This window comes from Scleropages formosus, chromosome 17, assembly GCF_900964775.1.
Source record: "Scleropages formosus chromosome 17, fSclFor1.1, whole genome shotgun sequence".
NCBI classification, from domain to species: Eukaryota; Metazoa; Chordata; class Actinopteri; order Osteoglossiformes; family Osteoglossidae; genus Scleropages; species Scleropages formosus.
This window is the reverse complement of record NC_041822.1, coordinates 4,451,939-4,473,102: the sequence shown is the minus strand read 5'-3', so window position 1 is coordinate 4,473,102 and position 21,164 is coordinate 4,451,939. Positions and strand designations below refer to the sequence as shown.

The following is a 21,164-nucleotide window of genomic DNA, read 5'->3' as shown; positions in this document are numbered from 1 at the left end:
TATTATTAAGCAATGAATTATCACAGCACAGGCCTCATAACATTCCATAATTTCAATTACTTTGTTTTGCTGCCTCCACACACTCAGTCTTTGGTGATCTAATTAAATAACTTAGCTGGCAGCTGATATGTTGGCTACTTTCATGGTCCTTTTTATTGCTGTTTGATGTACAAATTCTAGAAATGTATGAGAGATAATTTGTTTGAGCAGAAGATATCTGTATTTGCACCTGTACTGATCTTCAGGGACCACCCTGCTGAGAACTGCATGTTGAAGTAATATTAGGTTTGCACAACAAATATGCTTTAATAGATTTTCAAGCTTTGTGATAATGAGGATTTCATCGAATTATATATTTCAGTTTCTTTATTAAGGTGTGAAATACTTTATTACGGACTGCTTTGCACTGTCTGGGGCGTCTTTGTCAAGACTACTATCAAAAAGACATGTTTACTCACTTATTTACTTACTGGGTAGCACAGTGTCGCAGCGAGTAGCACTGCTGTCTCACAGCATGTGGGTGGTGTGAGAGGATGTGGGTTTGATCACTGCTCAGTCTGTGTGGAGTTTGCATGTTCTCTGCGTGTCTGTATGTGTTTCCTCTGAGTGCTCTGGTTTCCTTCCACAGTCCAAAGACATGCTGTTCAGATTCGCCTGTAGTGTGTGAGTGATAGAGTGTGTTCCACTGATGTGTGGATGAGTGATCCAGTGTAAGTAATGTATCTAGCAGTGTAAGTCACTGCGGTGAATAAGGCGTGTGGGCTGATAACACTAAATAGAGTTCATCGGGAGCTGCTTTGGAGAAAAGCACCTGCTAAATGAATGTAAACCCAAATTTTCCTAGTAATTATTTACTATATGTATCATTACTCAAATATACCACTGTTAACCGTGTTTTTTTCAGCATGTTTTTTACTGTGTGTATCCATGCATGTCTATGTGCTACATGGGGCTACACACATCCAGGAGAATGCTCAACACTTTCTTAAAGTTACTGTTTAATCCTTTTTTTCTGTGTCTCTTGAAAGATTTTCCGTGGAAACGTTGACAACAACACACCATCAGCAAACTCCTTCAGCCCCCCGATCGAGGCGCAATATGTGCGTATTTACCCACAAGTGTGCAGGAGGCATTGTACCCTCCGTATGGAACTGCTGGGCTGTGAGCTTACGGGTGAGTTCCCAATATTAGGAAAATGTCAGCATTATGTAGCTTTTAATGATTATGATTTTTATTGATTATGAATGGCGAAAGTGAATATTTAAGGATGTTTAGTCCCAAATGTGTTTGCATGATAAGGAGCCGTTGGTAATGTTTTTAAACAGGAAATATATGTCATAACATTACATAGAGTGTATCGACAACACACACAATGTCTACAACCGCTTGTCCCAAGTGGGGTCGCGGCCACCCAGAGCCATACCTGAAAACACAGGATGCAAGGGACATACCCCCAATGGGACACCAGCCCACAAGGCACCCCAAGGAGGACTCAAACCCTAGACCCACCACAGTACAGGCCCTGGTCAAACCCCATGTGCTACCACACCTCTCTAGGATTGGCAACACAAAGGGTTAAATACAATCCATGTTGTTTGACTTTGTTTTTCTGTTTACTAACAATAAAGGTTGTTCTGAGCCACTGGGAATGAAGTCTGGTCATATCCAGGATTATCAGATCACTGCATCCAGCATCTTTCGAACTTTGAACATGGACATGTTCACATGGGAGCCGGGGAAAGCCAGGCTGGACAAGCAGGGCAAAGTTAATGCATGGACGTCAGGGCACAGTGACCAATCGCAGTGGTTACAGGTGAGACCAATACTAACTCCTTTACACTAGTGCACTTTGTCACGCTCCCAGTATTGGTGGTTGATGTCTTGTTGTCTGAAGAAGAGAGATGCACTGCTGCCCTCCTTTAGTGTTTGTTAAAGTAATTGATAGTGATGGTCGCTGAAACATTTCTGCATAGCCCGAGGATTTTCAACAGACTCCTTGGATGCTTTATTTCCGAAGCATCCCTCTGAAATTGCCAAATGTGAATTTATGGATGTTGCACAGGGTGCTTCTGGTAGCTTTTTTTTTAATGGCCATGTCAGCAGTCCTCTATATTTCATTGTGAGAAAACAATAATTGATAAGCTTGTTGCCTGACATCTAATCAAAGAAAAATGTTTTGTTCAACTTGTAGTTTTTACATTCAGTTCTGTAGGAAGGAATGAATGCCCATCTGCTCATTAGGAGGAAACTAACACCAGGTGTGGCCATTTAACTCTTACGGATATCTCATAAGAGTTTTATAAAACAAAGAGCTGAAGACATTAAGAACACTATGCAAAACACTATGGATGTTTAGGATTTTTAAGCTTATTTTTGTGCTCATGGCTTCCTTGCCAGTGCTACCAATTATAAACAATGGTTAGACTACCTGCATGTATTTAAAAAAAAAAAAAAAAAGCAGTTATCCTCAGCCTTGGTTTTTACCCTACATGTGCATAGTTCATATTTTTATTAACATGCAGTGTGTAATTTTAAAAATCTTCCCATTTAAAACATCTAATAACACAGACTTACAACCATTGATCAAGACTGACCCTTCTTTCTGGGAGCATACAGGATTATTTTATTCCTCTCTTCTGTAAAAGTACTGTACCTGTAGCGTTCCTTACACCTCATTTCACGCATTCAGAACCGAGAACAAGCTGACAGTGCAGGTATCAGTATAAGTAAACCAATATCTGCAAAATGTGCAGAATGCAACATCCAGCCCTTCTGTCTTATCTCATTGACTTGGATTCATCTGTTTCAGACCATCGTTCTCCGTTAGCCCAATTATCCATGTAAGACCCACATCCTCGACTGCACATGGCCATTTCATTGTTTAATTAATGAATTGGCCTCTTTGATCTGTAAATGCTTAATAGATGCACAAATTGTTTATTCCCTTTGCCCAGTCATAGCGGCTGTCCGTGAAAAATCTTATTACAAAAAATTAGCACTATAAACCAAACCAATGAAAATTAAGTCCTTAATACCAATCTGAGCAGGAGAAAAGACATAAAAGCTGTTAGTAGGGGATTTACATTGATAATGAATAAAGAATAGGAGCTCCTTACTTTGTCTTCCTTTTGGCCAATCGAGTGTTAAGTATCTGCAAAGAAAAATGGATTTATTAGTTCTCTTGCCAAAACTCCCTAAGCATACTTTAGGGTACCACATAGAAAAAATGTTTACCACATGTAAGACCTGGGTCTTTGCATGCATGCAGTAGAGATTAGCATTTAAAAATCTTACATATGCAGGCAAGCTTACATATGTGTAATAATGTGTGCATTTCATTACCAAATCTTAAAAACAGTATTGCTGCCTTTAAAAAGTTAAAAAGTGAAGCGTAAGGAAAATTAGTTAGTTATTGGCATATAATGGGCATGAGCTCATACTCCAGATTCCAGCTCCTTGACCTTGGATTTAAGATGATTGAGGGATAATATAAAGAAAGTCTGAAATGCAGAAAGGAAAGTTCTCCAAGATAACAGATGATCTAAAGCAAAGGCAGTTCACAATTACTATGAAATAAGTTTAAAAAATACAAACACTTTGTGTTCATCTCAAAAACGTCTTTAACATATTAATATCTGGGTCATGGCCAGTGTGACTGCATGTCATAAATAAGAAAAAGGGACTTGAAGATCACAGTGCCAGAAATGGAAATGCATCTAATGAATAAAAACCACGGTCTGGAAGATTGCTCTACCAGAAATGGAACCTGTTTGATACACACATTTATAATCTTAGAAGACACCAGACATAAGGGTAAATGTAATCTGCAACAAACTTAATTTCATGCTCTCAATCTTAATTCAAGAGCCAGTAAGATAAAGTGTTAGAATTAATTATGTGCTAATTATTCCAAGCACACTTAACTAAGGATTAAGTGAAAGGCATCCATTATTTGTAACATTTCTTCTTGCCTGAAATCATAAATATGCACAATTAAAAGCTATGAAAAACGATTATAAATTAAACAAACAGCCCTTCATTAGACATTTTAATGGAATGGATAGCAGGAGGAATCCTGGTCATTTCTTTATTAATCTAGTGTGTTTAAAGTTGTCTTGTCCTTTGTGTTCATTTCTGAGGTTTCTTTTTAAGAACGTACGTTTTTGACATTTACTTTTTTAAAGTGGTTTCGTTTTCACATCATATGACCTTACTAAATAGTTTGTTGTAATTGGATTTGTGATTGGTATTTATATATGATTACATTTAAGCGTGTGGTTGTGGGAGGGATACATTTTTCCTGATCAAGTGTGACATTCAAATTCTTTAAATGAATGAATGTGTCATGATTCGTCCCAGAAATAAAGGGCGGACTCAGTTGTGGAATGCATGGGTGTTTAATTGGGAGTAAGCCAGGAATTGTGGTCAGGGACAGGTGATGATCTTCAAACTGCGAACGTGGTACACAAGGAATATCCAGAATTGTGGTCGGAAAACAGGCAGACAGTCAAAACACTAGAATGCAGGTCAGAGTACGGGAAGGGCGTCACGGGGAAAGGGCAAAGGGCAAGGAGCAAAGGCGCAGGAGAATGCTGACTCGGAGCGAGGAAGCGATTCGGCGAACAAGGTTCCGCAACACTTTTCGTCCGTTTCTGCCTTTTATGTTGTTATCCTTGTCGAGCCCCAGGTGTAACCATTTACGCCAGTGGCGTGGGCGTGGCAGGACCCCCCCCTCCAGGAGTGACTCTAGATGCTTGGCTGGATCCCGGAGGATGGCCGCGAGGCCTGGGAGCGGGCCGGTCCAGATGGCCCTGTGAAAATCAGAAATGAGGTCAGGGTCTAATATATCACGGGCTGCCACCCAACAACACTCCTGTGGACCATATCCCTCCCAATCCACCAGATACCGGAGGGTCCCACCACGGTAACAAGAGTCCAGGAGAACCCTAACGGCGTACGCGGGACCGGTTCCATCCGGCAAGGGTATCGGAGTGGGAGCTGCTGGTGGAGGATGATGGAGAGAAGTGGCCATAGGTTTCAGGAATGACACATGGAAGGATGGGTGCACCCGCAAGTGCCGGGGCAGTTGCAGCCAATAGGTGACGGGGGTGACCCGCTGTAAAACTTTAAAAGGCCCTAAATACCTGGAGCTGAGTTTTTTGGACATATAGGGTCCTTGAAGACCTCGGGTGGATGACCAGACCCTCTGACCTGGCATGAAAGTGAGGGGTTGTTGTCGGCGATCTTCTTACTGTTTGAGTTGTATCTGCCAGCGGAGGAGATGTTCTCCTACCATCTTCTAAACCTTCTTGCTGTTCCTGTACCAGGCATCCACAGCGGGCACATTACTGGGTTCTCGGTGCCAGGGAAACAGTGGTGGTTGATAACCTAGGATACATTGGAATGGGGAGTGCCCGGTGGACATGTGGGTAAGGGTGTTGTGGGCGTACTCGGCCCAGGGGAGGATTGCTCTGGGTTACTGAAGGAGTATCTTCGGAGGAAGCGCCCGATGTTTTGTTGGAGCCTTTCCACCTGTCCATTGGCCTGTGGGTGATAACCGGAAGTCAGACTCACCGTGACCTCCAACTTTTTCCAGAAGGCTTTGCACAACTGCGAGGTGAATTGAGGTCTACAGTCGGATACGATGTCTTCGGGGAGGCCATAGAGACGAAAGACATGATGGAAGAGGAGTTCAGCGGTTTCTAAGGCGGTAGACAGTTTAGGTAGGGGAACTAGACGACACCCCTTGGAGAAGCGGTTTATGACGGTCACGATCTTACCTTCTGAGCTGGGGAGGTCTACGAGGAAGTCTACGGCTATGTGGGTCCAGGGGTGATTGGGAACTGGCAAAGGTTGCGGGAGGCCGGCAGGCTTTTGGTTCGGCACCTTTGTTTGTGCACAGACATTATACGCCCAGACGTACTCCTGAACGTCCTCCTTCAGGGAAGGCTACCAGAATTGTCCCTGCAGTTGCTTCTGTGTTTTACTGAAGCCAGGATGGCCAGCTGGTGGATGGTCGTGGGCCCATTGTAGAAGTGTTTTCCGCATACCTGGGGGAACGTAATGCTTACCTATGGCTTTACCGGATTGCTCGGGTTCCGGGTCAGGGTGCCGCTCTGGGGTTACCTCCCATTGTATGGGGCCTACCATGCAGGCCCGGGGCAGGATGAAGTCAGGCTTCTTCTGGCTAGGCTTCTCCTCATGTATGCGTGACAGGGCATCGGCTTTGGCATTTTTCGTTTTTTGTAGGTCACTGTGAAGTTAAAACGAGAAAATATAAAGGTAATGGTACTAATCTATGTAAAATATTAACCAGTGTGATAACACCAATTTGTTTATTTCATGGTCAGTTGGACATCTTTTAAAAACATCGCTGCTCAGCTGCTCATTTATTTTACCACATAATTGCACTGTAATATTTCTGTTTCTGTGTATACTGTATCACAAAAAATAGTAAGAGTTAATATCTTCTGAATGTGAAGTTTTGTGGTCATCGTGGTATAATAAAAACACAGCTGCTTTCTGTTTGTTAATTAAAACATGTTTAAGTTAATTGCTTTACAGTACAGTCAGTTACAAACAAGGGGAACATATGTATTTTAATGCCTTCAAGGGACAGAACACAGCAATACTGCATTATTCTTTTTTATTTTTTTCTTTGTGCAAAACTGCAAGATTGCAAACAGCACAATTTGTGTGAAGCATTACAATGAAAAACCTACTAAATTTTTTGTGGAACCAGAAACAGCTTGTAGCTGTGTTTAGCAATAGCCGAATATGGTTTGTGATGTGATGGTGGCAAAACAAACATTCCTGTAGGCTTAAGCAATGCACTTTAATTACTTGGCTTATTGCTTGTGTTTGTTTTAGTGTTAGGAAACAGATAGTTGTTATAGATACAAACCTGCAATAATACTGTCACAGCAGTACTTGACTTTAAATTTTTTGGTAAATAATCTTGCCATGCAAACTTGTAAAATTATGTATAATTTCATATTTCTTTTAATGAAATGGAAGCAGAACTTTGTATGCCAGTATTAAGGTCAGAGGGTTTATTCTTAAATTGGATCTCCTGCTGTCTGAGCTAAGCCTGTTAATCAGTTTAGGATGTCCTTGCTGAAGAGTATGGTTCATGCGCATAGCAAGCGTGCCCGGTTTGTTTCTAGTTGACCTGCTGTCTAACTGGGGGGTGCATAGTACTGCACAGCTTTAACATAGCTGTTTGTAGCTAGTAGCATGTGTATGTTTTTTTTTTTTTAAATCAATTTAATTTTTATTTCTGTTTCATGCCAGGGGGGTGCAGGGACGCAGTGGGTTGGACCGGGTCCTGCTCTCCGGTGGGTCTGGGGTTCGAGTCCCGCTTGGGGTGCCTTGCGGTGGACTGGCGTCCTGTCCTGGGTGTGTCCCCTCCCCCTCCAGCCTTACGCCCTGAGTTGCCGGGTTGGGCTCTGGTTCTCCGCGACCCCGTATGGGACAAGCGGTTCAGAAAGTGTGTGTGTGTGTGTGTGTGTGTTTGTTTCACACCAAAACGACTTTTTGTGAATCCCTCAATGAACTGTTTTTTTTTTTCTTTTTTTCTTTCTTTCCGCATCACATTTCTTCTTTCTTCAGCAGTCCTTTAGCTATCAGTTACCCTGTTTAACATTTTATGACGTTCTTCTGGGAGTCTAAAATGAAATATTTTCCCTTTAATAATTTAATTGTGTTCATACTTTTTTTGATGGATAGCAGTTTGGCCTCCCAACACCAGGCCGGTGTGAGTGGGTGTCGGTTTGCTTCCCACAACTGAAAGAAGACATGAATCCTGTGTGTGTGTGTGTTTGTGTGTACATCTATGTATAGTTTGAGCAGCTTAAATAAAAGTTGACAGATACAAAGAAACAGAGAGCATGCATTGCCATCTCAGTTCAGGTGCATGAAATGAAATTAGACAAAATTAAATAAGCAGTGTTTTCTTTTCTTGTTCTTAGATGTTTTTTTCTTAAAAAGATTTATGTTTTTTTTCTTTGTATATATTATAATACTATTGCAACTGTAACCCTAACGCTAATAATTAATAGTAAAGAGTAATAAATAAGAAATCTTTCAGATGCCCGCAAAGGGCTGACGGAAGAAGAAGAGGAAGAGAGTACTCCAGGAAAAATAAATTATACTTGGCAGGAAAAGAGAGCGAGCATCAGCCTACACCAGTTGTCAGTGCCCATCAGAACATTTTTAAGTGAATAAGACATTCAGTGAGACCACATAGTGCCACTGCTGCTGCAGTCCAAGCATAGTGATTATGCAATGCAAAGTCAGAGCTACACACCATTTTTTCTATGGGCATTGTGGGTTTTGCAGTGCACGAAGGCCTATTTATGAAGAGGTCTAATAAAATTTAAATGGCCTGATTAGAGAATGGGAGTAGAGTTATGCCCTGTTACATCGCTCAGCCATAGATAAGGGCAGACCATACATTTTCGCCCTCGCTACAACAGCCGGGAAAATTACTGCATGTTGTGGAGGCAGAGGATAATAACTATGGAAACAAAGGGTGCTGGAAATTTTGGTGTATAGAAACAGGCCAAAGTGGGGTAGAGTAATGACATAGACAATGGAAAAATGTGCAGAGCAGCTACACTGCATCAGGTCTCTTATCGGTTGTTATTCTGACATTTGTTTCGGCATAGCTTATGCTCTTTACTTTTCTCTCTAACAGCAATTATTAAAAGTTTTCACCTGTAAATACAAAGGCATTGGCTACATGCAATTTGTGTGTCACATTTTGAAATTAATTGTGACCATAAGGTGTCGTTCTTTCTGAAAGCCTCAGAAAATGAATAGCCGCAATTCGTGAAAAAGCAAAGACGCAGTACAATATAATGTTGTGCTGTCAGTCTTCTGTCTTTGGAGCTTCCGCATAACCCAGTCTGGTAATACATATCCATACAATTGTTACGTACTGAAATCTTTAAAAGTTAAAATAATTAATAAATTATACAGATCATTTATTTCATTTGATGGTTATTACTTTTGATAAGGGATGTTTACCATTTCCCATTTACGAAAAGTGAGTGTCCTAGCTTCGTTACTACCTGGTTGTTTAAGAACCGCTTGTCCCACAAGGGGTCGCGGGGAACCGGAGCCGACCCGGCAACACAGGGCGTAAGGCCAGAGGGGGAGGGGACACACCCAGGACGGGACGCCAGTCCGTTGCAAGGCACCCCAAGCGGGACTCGAACCTCAGACCCACCGGAGAGCAGGACCCGGTCCAACCCACTGCACCACCGCACCCCCTATTGCAGACTATTCACATCTAAACATTTACAGGCATATTGCTTGTAGCAGAATCTGGCTAACAACTTTACTACAAGTATTTCAGTGCTTTAGTTTTCGTGGTTTTAAACTTTGTCGTAGCACTAATGCTGTTGCTCGTTTCATTCATATGAAATATATTTCAAGTGTCATTCTGTTGCTTGACAAAGGAAGCAAGAAAGCATGCACAAGAAATACTTAGATGACTGCTATTTTAACAGACCTGTTATCAAGGTTGTTTAAGATTTGAATAAATTTACCTGTCTCTAAATCACATTTTTTTAGGTCCCAGATATCTGAGTATTCAAGTAAAATGTCTGTGGAAAACAGCACAACAGAGCCCAGTATGATGTTTGTTCTATGAATCACAGGAAATGTACACACAGCAAAACTGTAATCTTTATAGTTCTAGCACGAGGTTAATGCTAAAACACATGGACCCAACCAGCCAAATCAGCATGCTAAGGAAGGCTGCACACATATTATAAATTATGTGACACCGTGACATGGTGTGGCATAAAATTAACAGCCACATGATTACTCCGGACAGGCAGTTTATTCTATATCGTTTAAGCATGGAATGAAAAATGATTCCTTTTTAACATCTATTTATTTATAATATTCTTAATTTGAATGAATCTTTTTGTTTCCTTCTATATAAAAGCAGAAGTTATTTCTTCAAGACTAAGCCTAGAGGCCTGACAAACAGAAGAAATATTGATGCTATTGGAGCAAAAAGCTAAGTCTGCCAGCTGGCACATGTTGATTGCCTAATTATGTAAATTACCAAGCAAATCACATAACAGTGAGGGAAAATGCAGGGAAAAAAGAATCACAATTTCATTTGCAAAATCCCTCAATCGCACTGACACCACTGTATTGCAGAGGCATAACATTGCAGTACATTTGCCAAGATCATGAAAAAAAAAAACAATTTTAGACATATATTTTGTAAATTCAAAGAATCCATTTTAACATAAAGTTTGCATATTGAATATGTACTTCTTATGCTAATAATGAAAAATAAATATGTATGAGTATAACCAGCTGTGATATAATAAACTGCAACTCTTTAAAAGGGAAAAACGATAGTAGATATAGTCCATATTTTTCATTTCAGTTTTTTGTTCTCTTGTGTTTCTTAAATTCCAGATGTTCAGTGCATGCATAATGTTTGTTCTGTTGTTTTCAATGAAGTCTTTTCTAAATTTTGCATAACACCAGACTGATGAAAACCAGAATTTCCGATATGCTTCAGACATCATTAAATCATTAATCTAGGTTAGATATCTGATTTTTTTCTTTTATGCTATTCCATTGTTTAAAGGTGCAGTGGAAATGTAGGATTCCTTGTTTGCTGTTTTGCAGTAGTTTATATCCGGCTCTGTGTTTGTCGACATACGTCTCCTCTCTGTATTTGCTGACAAAATTCAAATTGCACAATTTAACAGACACTCAAGAACGAAACAGAGATGTGCTTTTTGCCACCTTCTCTTTTGCCTTTTAGTCATGCACTGCTTTTAACAGAAGCTGTAAAAGTCAAGCCATCTTTGCCATTTATCTCCTAGATACTACAAACATAAATGCCATATGGGAGCAGGTAGTGCTGGTGTCTCACAGCCCCTGGGCTGTAAGTCTAGAGGTGGGTTTGAATCTGCAGAGTTTACAGACTCTCCAGATATTAATGTGTTCTTCTACCAGAAGTAGAAAGGCATAGGTTTCAGGTGACTTTGTGAATCTAAAATTTTTGTGTGTGTTCGCTTGTACCTCGTATTACAAAAAATCAGACTTGTTATTTTTTTCAAACATTTCCAACTTTATTCATTTGCTTTTAATCATTTTCCTCATTAGTCTATTTTCTAAAATTTCTGTGTTGCAAAGCAAAAATGGGCTGCATTTCCATTTTCTGCCATGAGAGGCAGTAAATAATTCTTTGTTCCAATTGATCTCCTTTATACTGCAGCTTACCCTCCACTGTTTCATTCTTCTGTGGCACCTAATGCACAGAAGCCACATGGCACTGTGTCACGTGTTGAAGAGAGACACAACACACTGATGGTGGAGATGAGTGCTTTTCGGTTTTTTTGGAAAGTAGTCTTTAATTTTGCTTTGTGTTAAAGATAGTTAAAAATTATAAGGTAATCTGGTGTCTGTATCAAAGTTGAAGTCGACTTTTTTGCAATTCTGCCTATAGGTGAGTTACACACAGAAGAACAAAATTCAATTTCTCTTTGTACCTCCGTGCCACATAAAACATACAGTGCAGTTTCTAAAAAACGATAAATACAACAGACGAGTGCAGAAACAAGACAAAACAGTGCAGTACGCAGGCCAGAGTTACAGGCCATATTGTACCCTGTTTCACGGCCAGTGTACACAATGCAGAGGGACACTGACACCCTGTGTTATATCAGTTGTTGATGAAAATAGAATAACGGCTTTCTCCAAATTCTCATTTTATTTTAGTTTATTTAATGTGCCTAACCCATGAGTTCATCAGAGGATCAAGCTGTATTATTAAGCTTTTATTGTGACGAAGTTTGTGTACTTATTAACAGTTTTGAACTATGCACCGACTTCTGGTCCCTGTTGCATTTGTAAGTTCCTGTACAGGTGTATATGTGTATGATTACCCTACAATGGGCTGGCATCCTCTCCAGGGTGTATTCTTTCCCCTTATCGTGTGCTTCTGGGATAGGTGCCAGGTCTGTGTATGGTGCGTTCATTAGTTTTTTATTCAATATTGAAAAACAATATGCAAATTATGATGCCTTCATTCGTTTTTTTGTTTTAAAAATGAAAAACAAAATGCAAATTACAATGCCTTCATTTGTTTTTTTTTTGTTTTTAAAATGAAAAAGAAATTATGAATTAACTATGTTTAAAAACAATTTGTTTGCTGAAAATGTAAAATATTTAAAATATGCCTCATTTATAGTTTCTTGCTGTCTTATTTTTTGACTGAGTTATTTTGTTTTGTGGTATTCTTGAACAACCTGGAGGTAAACTAATTGAAACCATGCATAATCCATCAGTGGCTTCATCGAACATGTTGGCTTTGGTCCGAGTTATTCTAAAGTTAGTATAGATCACTACATGCTTTTCAAAAGCGGCAGGAGAGAGTGACAGTAAAGGAGGATGACATGTCCACTGAGTAAAACTGGAATTTTCAGGTGCTACTTCTTAAGAATCTTATTATTAATTAAGGACAAGTGTTAAAAGCACCGTGAAGGTCTAGGTTCTAGTTCTAGGTTAGGCTACTTGTTAGATTGGAAATATTGTGCACTTTAGGACATTCATCATATTTGGTATTGTGAGATTTTGATTTCAACACTTTGTATGACGAAATGAAGAGAAAATTTATAATCCTTTTCTTTTGTGCGCGTGTGCTCAGAAACAAAAAAAAAGCCGTTTTTTTTTTTTTTCTGCAAGGTACATGGACCTAATTTGCATTTTGTTTTTCAGTTTTGAATCAAAAAATGAATGAATGCAACATACACTGACCGTGCCAGATCACCGTGACCCTACATTGGACAAGTGGTTATTCATGATGGATGGATAGATGCCCATGTTCCCTTTTATCATTCTTTGTTAAATAATATTTAATATATTCTATACCCTTACCCTTTCTATAGGTCACCCTTCATGTTAAATTTCCCTTCATACTGAACTGCAGTTCAACATTGTAGTGCCTTTCTGTTTCCCATGTTGCAAGTTGCCCTTTGATAAGCATTTGTGTTACTAAATGGATTGTACTTGTTCTTCTTGAGTAATGTATTGTTCAGTTCCATTCAGTCTGTCCAAAATTTATTTGGAACTTAAACACAGGATCATTTTAATTACTCAAAATCTTGCTGAGTCTGAGGTTTACTTTCCAAAGTTCAGCATTACGGAGCTTTCAAACTGAGAGCAATGAATCATTCTATTTAGTGTACTAGGTGAAATACATTGCCTGCAAGATTTCTCATTGACTAGTTGACTACCATAGTTTTACAGAATAAGGCTGTCTTGAATTATCATATTTTGGATGCACAGTATAGTCAACATTTTAGTTGATGCATTTTTCCAAAGCAACTTGGACTGTAAAGCTACATGCAATGAATCACCCATTTATACAACTGTGTAATTTTTACCAGAGCAATCCATTCTAACTACCTTGCTCGAGGGTACAACATTAGCAAATGAGATTCACAGCTGCGACCTCTGAGAGCAAAGGCATCAGCTGTAACCATTACGGTAAATGCAACACTACTTGGAGATCTTTGAATAGTGAATGTTGGCTGGCGTAAAATATGGAAACAGCTTCCTTCTTTTCAAGGAGTATTTTCGGTTGAGGTTTGGTTTTTCCCTTCCACATCGGGGGTTCTTCATTCCTGGATCTGATGTTTTCTCCACAAAAAACTTTCTACAACCTTTTTTTTTTCTTTTGGAAACCCTAAAATCTAAGGAAATATTTTGATTGTACTAAAAAAGTACAGTCAGCCATGTGAATAAATAACTAAGTACCAAACCACTTTTGATTGTAAAACAGTGTTCAGGATTTTTGAGTTCTGACTTAACACTGTTACAATGTCTACAATGCCATTATTTACCCACTAATTAGTATAAATATTCTGCACATTTATGCTTTTGCTAGGTAATATGTTATCACCTTAACTCCATCCTAATTGTAAGCCTCTTTTCCCATTTAATATGGTTAGTAAGTAAAGTACCCTAGCTATCGACAAAATAAAGCAACAGAGTTTTTATTCTCTATGACACCCTCAGTAATTTATTTTATGTAACAATGTTCAAAACTACAAGGGGTGGCAACAAACTTTTCCTTAGTGTGTTGAGACAGGCTACTGAAACCAACATGTTGCATACGTACATACGTTTATTTGTTTAGCTGACGCTTTTTTCCAAAGCAATTTACAGTGTTAAGGTTACAATTATTTACGCATTCATACAGCTGGGTGATTTTAGTGGAGCAATTCAGGGTGACTACCTTGCTTAAAGGTACTATAGCCAGAGGTGGGGGTCGAACCTGTGACCTTTGCATCAAAAAGTAATAGCACTAACCACTACACTACCAGCTGTCCTCATGTAGCGGTCATGCAATGTGCTTCCCTGTCCACTTTTTTCTCAAGACACCACTACGAAGACACACACACTTTCAGAACCGCTTGTCCCATACGGGGTCGCGGAGAACCGGAGCCGACCCGGTAACACAAGGCGAAGGCCGGAGGGGATACACCCAGGACGGGACGCCAGTCCGCCGCAAGGCACCCCAAGCAGGACTCAAACCCCAGACCCACCCGAGAGCAGGATCAGGGTCCAACCCACTGCGCCACTGCACCCCCCCCCCACTACAAAGACAGTAAACAACAAATCATCACACTCAGTTGAAGTACAAAGAGTAAACAAATGTCGGAGAACAAACACAGATATGCAACAGAGTCACTGATCAAACACAAGTCAAATGTAAGCACCGTGAGACAAAGTCTGGGTTTAACGGCCAAACGGTGTGGTTTTTAAAGTGATTGATCCATACGAAGGAAGTGACAGCAGGACTGATGATGATGGACAGGGATGGGAAACAGTGGTGGACAGCAGACCTGTACAGGAAGAAAATAACACAGAAACACAATAAAGAAAATCAAACCATACCAAAAGCCGGTACAGAGACCCAACAGGTATGCTTACACATGCTTTGTTTTATTGCCAATAGAGCTTAGAAGACCTTTTTTACCCTTGAAGCATGTGTAATACATACTAACCAGTGCTAAGAGACTATTTCTGTCTGAACATATGTGGACAACCATTAAATGTGAATCACTTGGAGGTGCTTGAACTGAGTGATTAAGTTAAATTGAAAAAGTATAGGGTTTCAACCCATAAGTGTTTACACAGTATTTCTGTGCAACGTGGAGCTTCTTGACAGAGGTCCCTATTTATTTCCCTCAGTTTTCATGTCTATTTCAAAAGCCCCTAGTATCAAAAGGCTCGCTGTTTTCCTCTGCCAAATCCAGTTTTGTTGCTGTATGAGAAGTGCTATTTTTTTCTCTGTACACCAGTCAAATGGCACAATTTAAACCACCTCATATGGTTGTCATGTGGATGTTTTCAAAGTGCAGGTGTTTTTGTGATTTTGTTCTGGTACAGGTCTTGGCTTGCGCAGTATACTGTTTTTTTTTTTTTTTTTGGTGGCTCATTTAATGTTATGTGAGAGTCCTAAGGATGCATGTAAATTGTATGCCAGATTGTTTTTTCTTATTTCTCTCTATATTTTACAGGCTGGCATGTAAAATTTGTGTAGTCTGAGGTCTAGTGACCTTACTGACAGCCCACCAGTGACATGTCCACCAGTGCTCATTAGTCAGACATCATAAATCCAGCAAGTCTGACCTGCACCCATTAGGGATTTACTTTTGAAAAAGAAAACAAAGCAAGATATGAGATATTTCAAAACCCTGTACAACATTCATTTCATTGTATCTTTACTAACATTGAAAATGTAGAATTAACTGAAATATGAAATTATTCAGGGCCGACATAGTATTACACATAGTGCTGTCACTTTACACTCCAGTGACCCAGGTTTGAATCCCAATTTTTGCTGTAGTGTCCTTGAGCAATCTGTTTACTGCAAGTTACCCCAACACATTTCATGCAGCTTAATAAATGTATAAATCACGGCAAGTAACCTAACACTCTGAGTTGCTTTGGAAAAATGGTACTAGCTAAATGAATACATTTCCCTTGTGAGTATCCATTGGGGGTTTAAATGAGAAACTAGAGAACACTATTTAATGCCAATAATCACGTTTGCAGTTTTGATGAAGTCAGTTATTGTAATGCAAATTTATATATATAAATAACTCTGCTTGCAGAAATGTATGAAATTGTCAAATTTGTGGTAAGCGTACTGTGGTTTTCTCTATTATCCCAGAAGACAGGTTCTCACTATTCTTTAAATATTATTCTAAGCTGCTTGATTAAATCTGTTGGTGGCCTTCTTTGTATGGTTTGAATTGAATAAATGAACTTTGCTCCCGTTCCTGCATATCAGTGTAATGATGCTTGACTTCTGAATGAGAGAATACTAAATTGAACGCAACATTTCATTTCATGTATGCGGCATTGTCAGTGAATTACTACGAAAGTGTAAATTGTCTCCAATTCAATTGTGCAGAATTATGGCAATATATTAAATGAGTTGGAGATGCCTTGCAAAAGACTGCAGGAAAAAGACTAGTTTATTGATCAAGTTCAGCATCTTTCAAAAGTAGAAATTCCTTTACTGTTCTGGAGGAGAGTTTAGGAGTGAAACGCATTCTTTAGAGAGAGGGAATTAGTTTTGTCCCAGGGGATATATTCATCTTGTGTGTTTAAACCTCTTAAAAAATTACAAGTGTGTGATCAGAGTTATTCTGGTGTTAAATTGACAGAAGAGAGCCAACTGGCAGCAGTCATCTGATTTCTTTTTAAATTATCAAGATGAGTGATGCAAAGGACATGCCTTCTGTCTTAAGTACTCAAGATTTGTTCTCGCCTTTGTTGTAGTGATTTGTTTTATATAATCAGGTCAACATGCAGAGAAACAGTGTGAGATAAAAATGAATTTGGTTTTCATTAAAATGTTTGTGTAAAAGTAGTGAGTAAAAGTCAATGTAGAGTATTAGCTAAAACAAGTGCAGCATTAACAAGGACAACGTATAGGAAGGTGTAGACAAAATACTAGAAACACAATAAAGAGCTTTAGTTCATGCAATGCAATACTCTGATACAGTCCCGAGGAGTGTCTTGTGAAATATTGGACTATTACTCAAGGAGAGAAGGTTTTTTTTTTTCTTTTTTTTTTTTAGTTAAATCACACACACACACACATTTTCAGAACCGCTTGTCCCATACGGGGTCGCGGGGAACTGGAGCCTACCCGGCAACACAGGGCGTAAGGCCGGAGGGGGAGGGGACACACCCAGGACGGGACGCCAGGCCGTCACAAGGTACCCCAAGCGGGACTCAAACCCCAGACCCACCGGACAGCAGGACTGCAGTCCAACCCACTGCACCACCGCACCCCCCTTCTTAGTTAAATCATTTTGGCCTTATTTAATTTTAAAACTGATTTTCATAAACTACATAATATAGTAAATTGTGAATATTCTGCCATTTCATGTAAGTATTTTAGTATATCAGAACATTGTGAGGGTGTTAAGAGTCTGGCATTATAATGGTCCTTGCTTATTTGAGAATGCCGTTACTTGTTTTTGTGGCCACCCTTCTAATGAATATTAAAGATGTGTAAAAGATTTATGCAAGAGATGTAGCTCTTTGAGTATCATGACATTTTACTTTACATTTACATATTTTACCATTTTTGTAGTGACGGAGTGTTCAGGGATGTAAATTAATGGAATTAATGAAAATTGATACTTGGCCAGATGTGTTTAATTAACTATCATTCATTTCTGCATGCTTGCCTTTGTGCATTTATTTATTTTTTTATCTTTTGTTGAAAATGAGAACAAGTAAGAAGGTGTGACTGATGAGAGGTGTGGAATTTAACAAAAAGCCCATCTCTTTCATACAATCATTTCTTTACAGTAGGCTGCCTGAAACGTTGTGTAATCAAAAGATGAGAGCTAACAGTTGAAAGCTGTAAGAATCTTGATTTTAAAAGCAAAGGATACTGGATAAATGTTGCATTCACTGAAGTGTGGATAGAAATAATAATACACTGCCACAAGTGTTGTATTAGCATCTGAATCAGGAGTATTTACCATGTACACACACACACACACACTTTCTGAACCACATACAGGGTCACAGAGCCTACCCGGTAACACAGGGCATAAGGCTGGAGGGGGAGGGGACACACCCAGGACGGGACGCCAGTCCGTCGCAAGGCACCCCAAGCAGAACTCAAACCCCAGACCCACTGGAGAGCAGGACCTGGTCCAACCCACTGCGCCACCGCATCCCCTATTTACCATGTAGTATAATCATATCTGTTTAAATAACTTCTGCAGACTTTCAGACCTAGTTCCTCTCCTTTAAACTCCTTCTGCTTCGCTGTTTTTGCTAGAATGTGCTGAACAGTATAGAAAAAATGTTACAGTCTAATATTCCTGGCTTTAAATGTGCACAAATGAAGTCTGCTCTCACAGTGAAAATTAGTATGTGCAGCAAACAAGCCTTGTGCATGTCAGTTTGGCTATTCATTTTAGGTATAATCCTATTGTTACTTCAGAGGAAGTAACATTGAATTTGTTACTGAATAAGTCACCACTTGGCTTCTGCTGCTCCGCTGAGCAAATTACCATATAATATGGAATGCCTCATTATATGTGCTGCAGATCAATAGTTACTCTGCTTTAAAAATGCTTTAACTTGACCGAGGCACTTTACTATGTATGTGGACAGTGCAGCAGGAATCAACAGGAACACCATGGAATCTGTTCTACATATTAGTTGTGCACCATGCATCTGGAAGCTAATAGCCACACAGTGGTGTCACAAGGGTTGGTGTCACCCGGTGCGGTAATTCACCCCCCAGACCTACTCCCGTACCAGACCGCACAGAATCCTTAGTAATCTTTTTTGTACTGATGTTCCTCGTAAATCGTAATTCCTGTGTATCATTGAATTTAATGGCGATAGTGGTGACATGGACAACTAGCAAAGTTAAAATTGCACCGTTAAATTACAATATCATACGCACAGCATAAATGTACTGTATTTACATTGACATAGTTTCATGTGGTTAAAGTGAAAATTCGTTAAGAAAACACTAGAATTTGAAGTAAAAACATTTGAGAACTACATCAAAATTATGTTTTGTGTTTTTAATAATTTCCCTTGTGGGATCAATAAAGTATATCTATCTATCTATCTATCTATGTTTGTTTTAACGTCATTGATATAGGTTCACAAATACTTATTACCACAATATTGTAGCTAAAACACCAGAAATTGTGACAAAATCATCCGCTGTAAAAGCAACAGCGGCGACGAAAACAAGAGCGCGTGTTTGTAGTGCATGGAGATGAAACCACGTGATTCGAAGTGTCACTGTAATTGGGTAATAATGTTAGCTCTGAGCGGAGCGCATTGGAAGGTTCGAAAAGTAAATGAGCAGGGAGTTTTATCCTTGTAGGTATATTGATACATCTCAGCTGGGCTTTATTACAAAAAATGATTTTATTCTTATAACTATCTACAGGGATATTTGTATGAAAAATAACAAATTTCTGCTGAAACACTGTTAAAAAATTTTATAGACAGTTATTTTGCTGTCACCCCCTCTGATGGTGTCACCCGGTGGTGCACACCTCGCTAGTGATGCCACTGGTGCCGCATCTGCTTTGAGTGGCCCTTTTATATTTCTTTTCCGGCATTCAGATTCTGCTGCATGGAACAATTTCCATGGTTTACTTTGCTGGATCTCTCTCACCTTAAGTCTGGTTTTCTTTCCCTGCAATGTTGTTTTCAATGGTGTCTTCATCTCTGCTCCCTCTTACATCTTTCCCATTCTTTTGTGCCGGATGCCTTTGGGGGGCTTGTTGCATGCTAAACCCAACGTTTTCCTGCTGAGTGATCTGCTGTGCATCATCCTCAGCTTATCACACCATTTGCACTGCCGTCTGCAAGGTGAGCGCCCACATCAGTTACATCCTCTTGGACAGTTTTCTGTCCTGTACCACCATGACAAGCCCAGCAATTCAATATTTTCATCCAGCGTTTGAGCAGGCGGTCTTGTGAATTATATTTTTTTCTTGGCTATGAGGTATTCATATTCATTCATTTGCCACTTTGATAACTGCCCTCGTCATCATCTGTATTGTATTTAAAGAATTAAAATTATTTTCTCTTTGCCCACAGCATTTGTTAGTGCTCTAATTTGAAAGTTTTGTTATTCAAATTTTGTGGCCATGCGATACCTTGTAAAGCATTAGTGCCAAGCCAGCCAGTATCCCAAATTCAAACCTCTATGTCCGATTTAACATGGGTTCTTATTTTATTCGACAGAGTACAGGTTCTCAGCTTATGGTGCGGTGCTTATTTGGTAAAGTTCCCAAATAATAGCTTTTTGCCAAACAATAAGTCGACTTTGTAAGTCGCAAAACCCCTTATTCTGCATTGTGCAAAACACATGGACATATAAACAATGAACATACATGAATGCTATGTTTTATGAAAGGGCACTGAAAAAACCTGAATTCATAATTAATAATCCAGTTATAATACAGGATCATATTAAAAATAGCAGTAACAGCAATAGCATTTGGCAGCACAGTGGTACAGTGAGTAGCGCTGCTGTCTTATAGCCCCTGGGTGGTGCAAGATGATATGGGTTCTAATCCCTGCTCAGTCTGTGTGGAGTTTGTATGTTCTCCCTGTGTCTGTGGGGGTTTCCTCTGGGTGCTCTGGTTCCCTTCCCCATTCCAAAGACATGCTGTTTAGGTCCACCCATAGTGTGTGAGTGACACAGAGAGAGTGTGTTCCACTCATCTATGGATGAATAAAGTTATAGGTTGATAACTCTACATAGAGTTTGTTGGAAGTTGCTTTGGAGAAAAGCTGTGCTAAATGAATAAAATTAATATGGTGCCGTGTTATAATTACATTTCCATTGCACAACAGTGTTTTCACTTTCAATTATAATTCTATTTGTCTTCTGCTTTTTCTTTTCAGCACCATCAGTTTTTCATTTGCTATTTTACAAATAAAGAATCACAAAGGAGAAGTTTCTTAAGGAAAATGCATCACTGCTAAACACTCAAACATGGACTGAAACCCAATCAATAACAAATGTTGCAGCACAGTCAACCAATGTTATCACACAGAACATTGAGAAGTCATCATTAAACATTACAGCTAAATGT

The 21,164-nt window shown here is 39.5% G+C and overlaps 1 protein-coding gene across 3 annotated transcripts in view; it reads left to right on the top strand.

Annotated features, from left to right (window-relative positions):
• The window catches only part of LOC108938382 (EGF-like repeat and discoidin I-like domain-containing protein 3), a 124,009-nt gene that overhangs the window by 86,348 nt on the left and 16,497 nt on the right, over window positions 1–21,164 (top strand). For all 3 annotated transcript variants that reach the window (XM_018758924.2, XM_018758922.2, XM_018758921.2), the window contains 2 exons: window positions 1,029–1,173; window positions 1,629–1,813. In XM_018758924.2, the coding sequence (XP_018614440.1) occupies window positions 1,029–1,173; window positions 1,629–1,813 (330 nt within the window). The remainder of the gene's footprint in view (window positions 1–1,028; window positions 1,174–1,628; window positions 1,814–21,164) is intronic.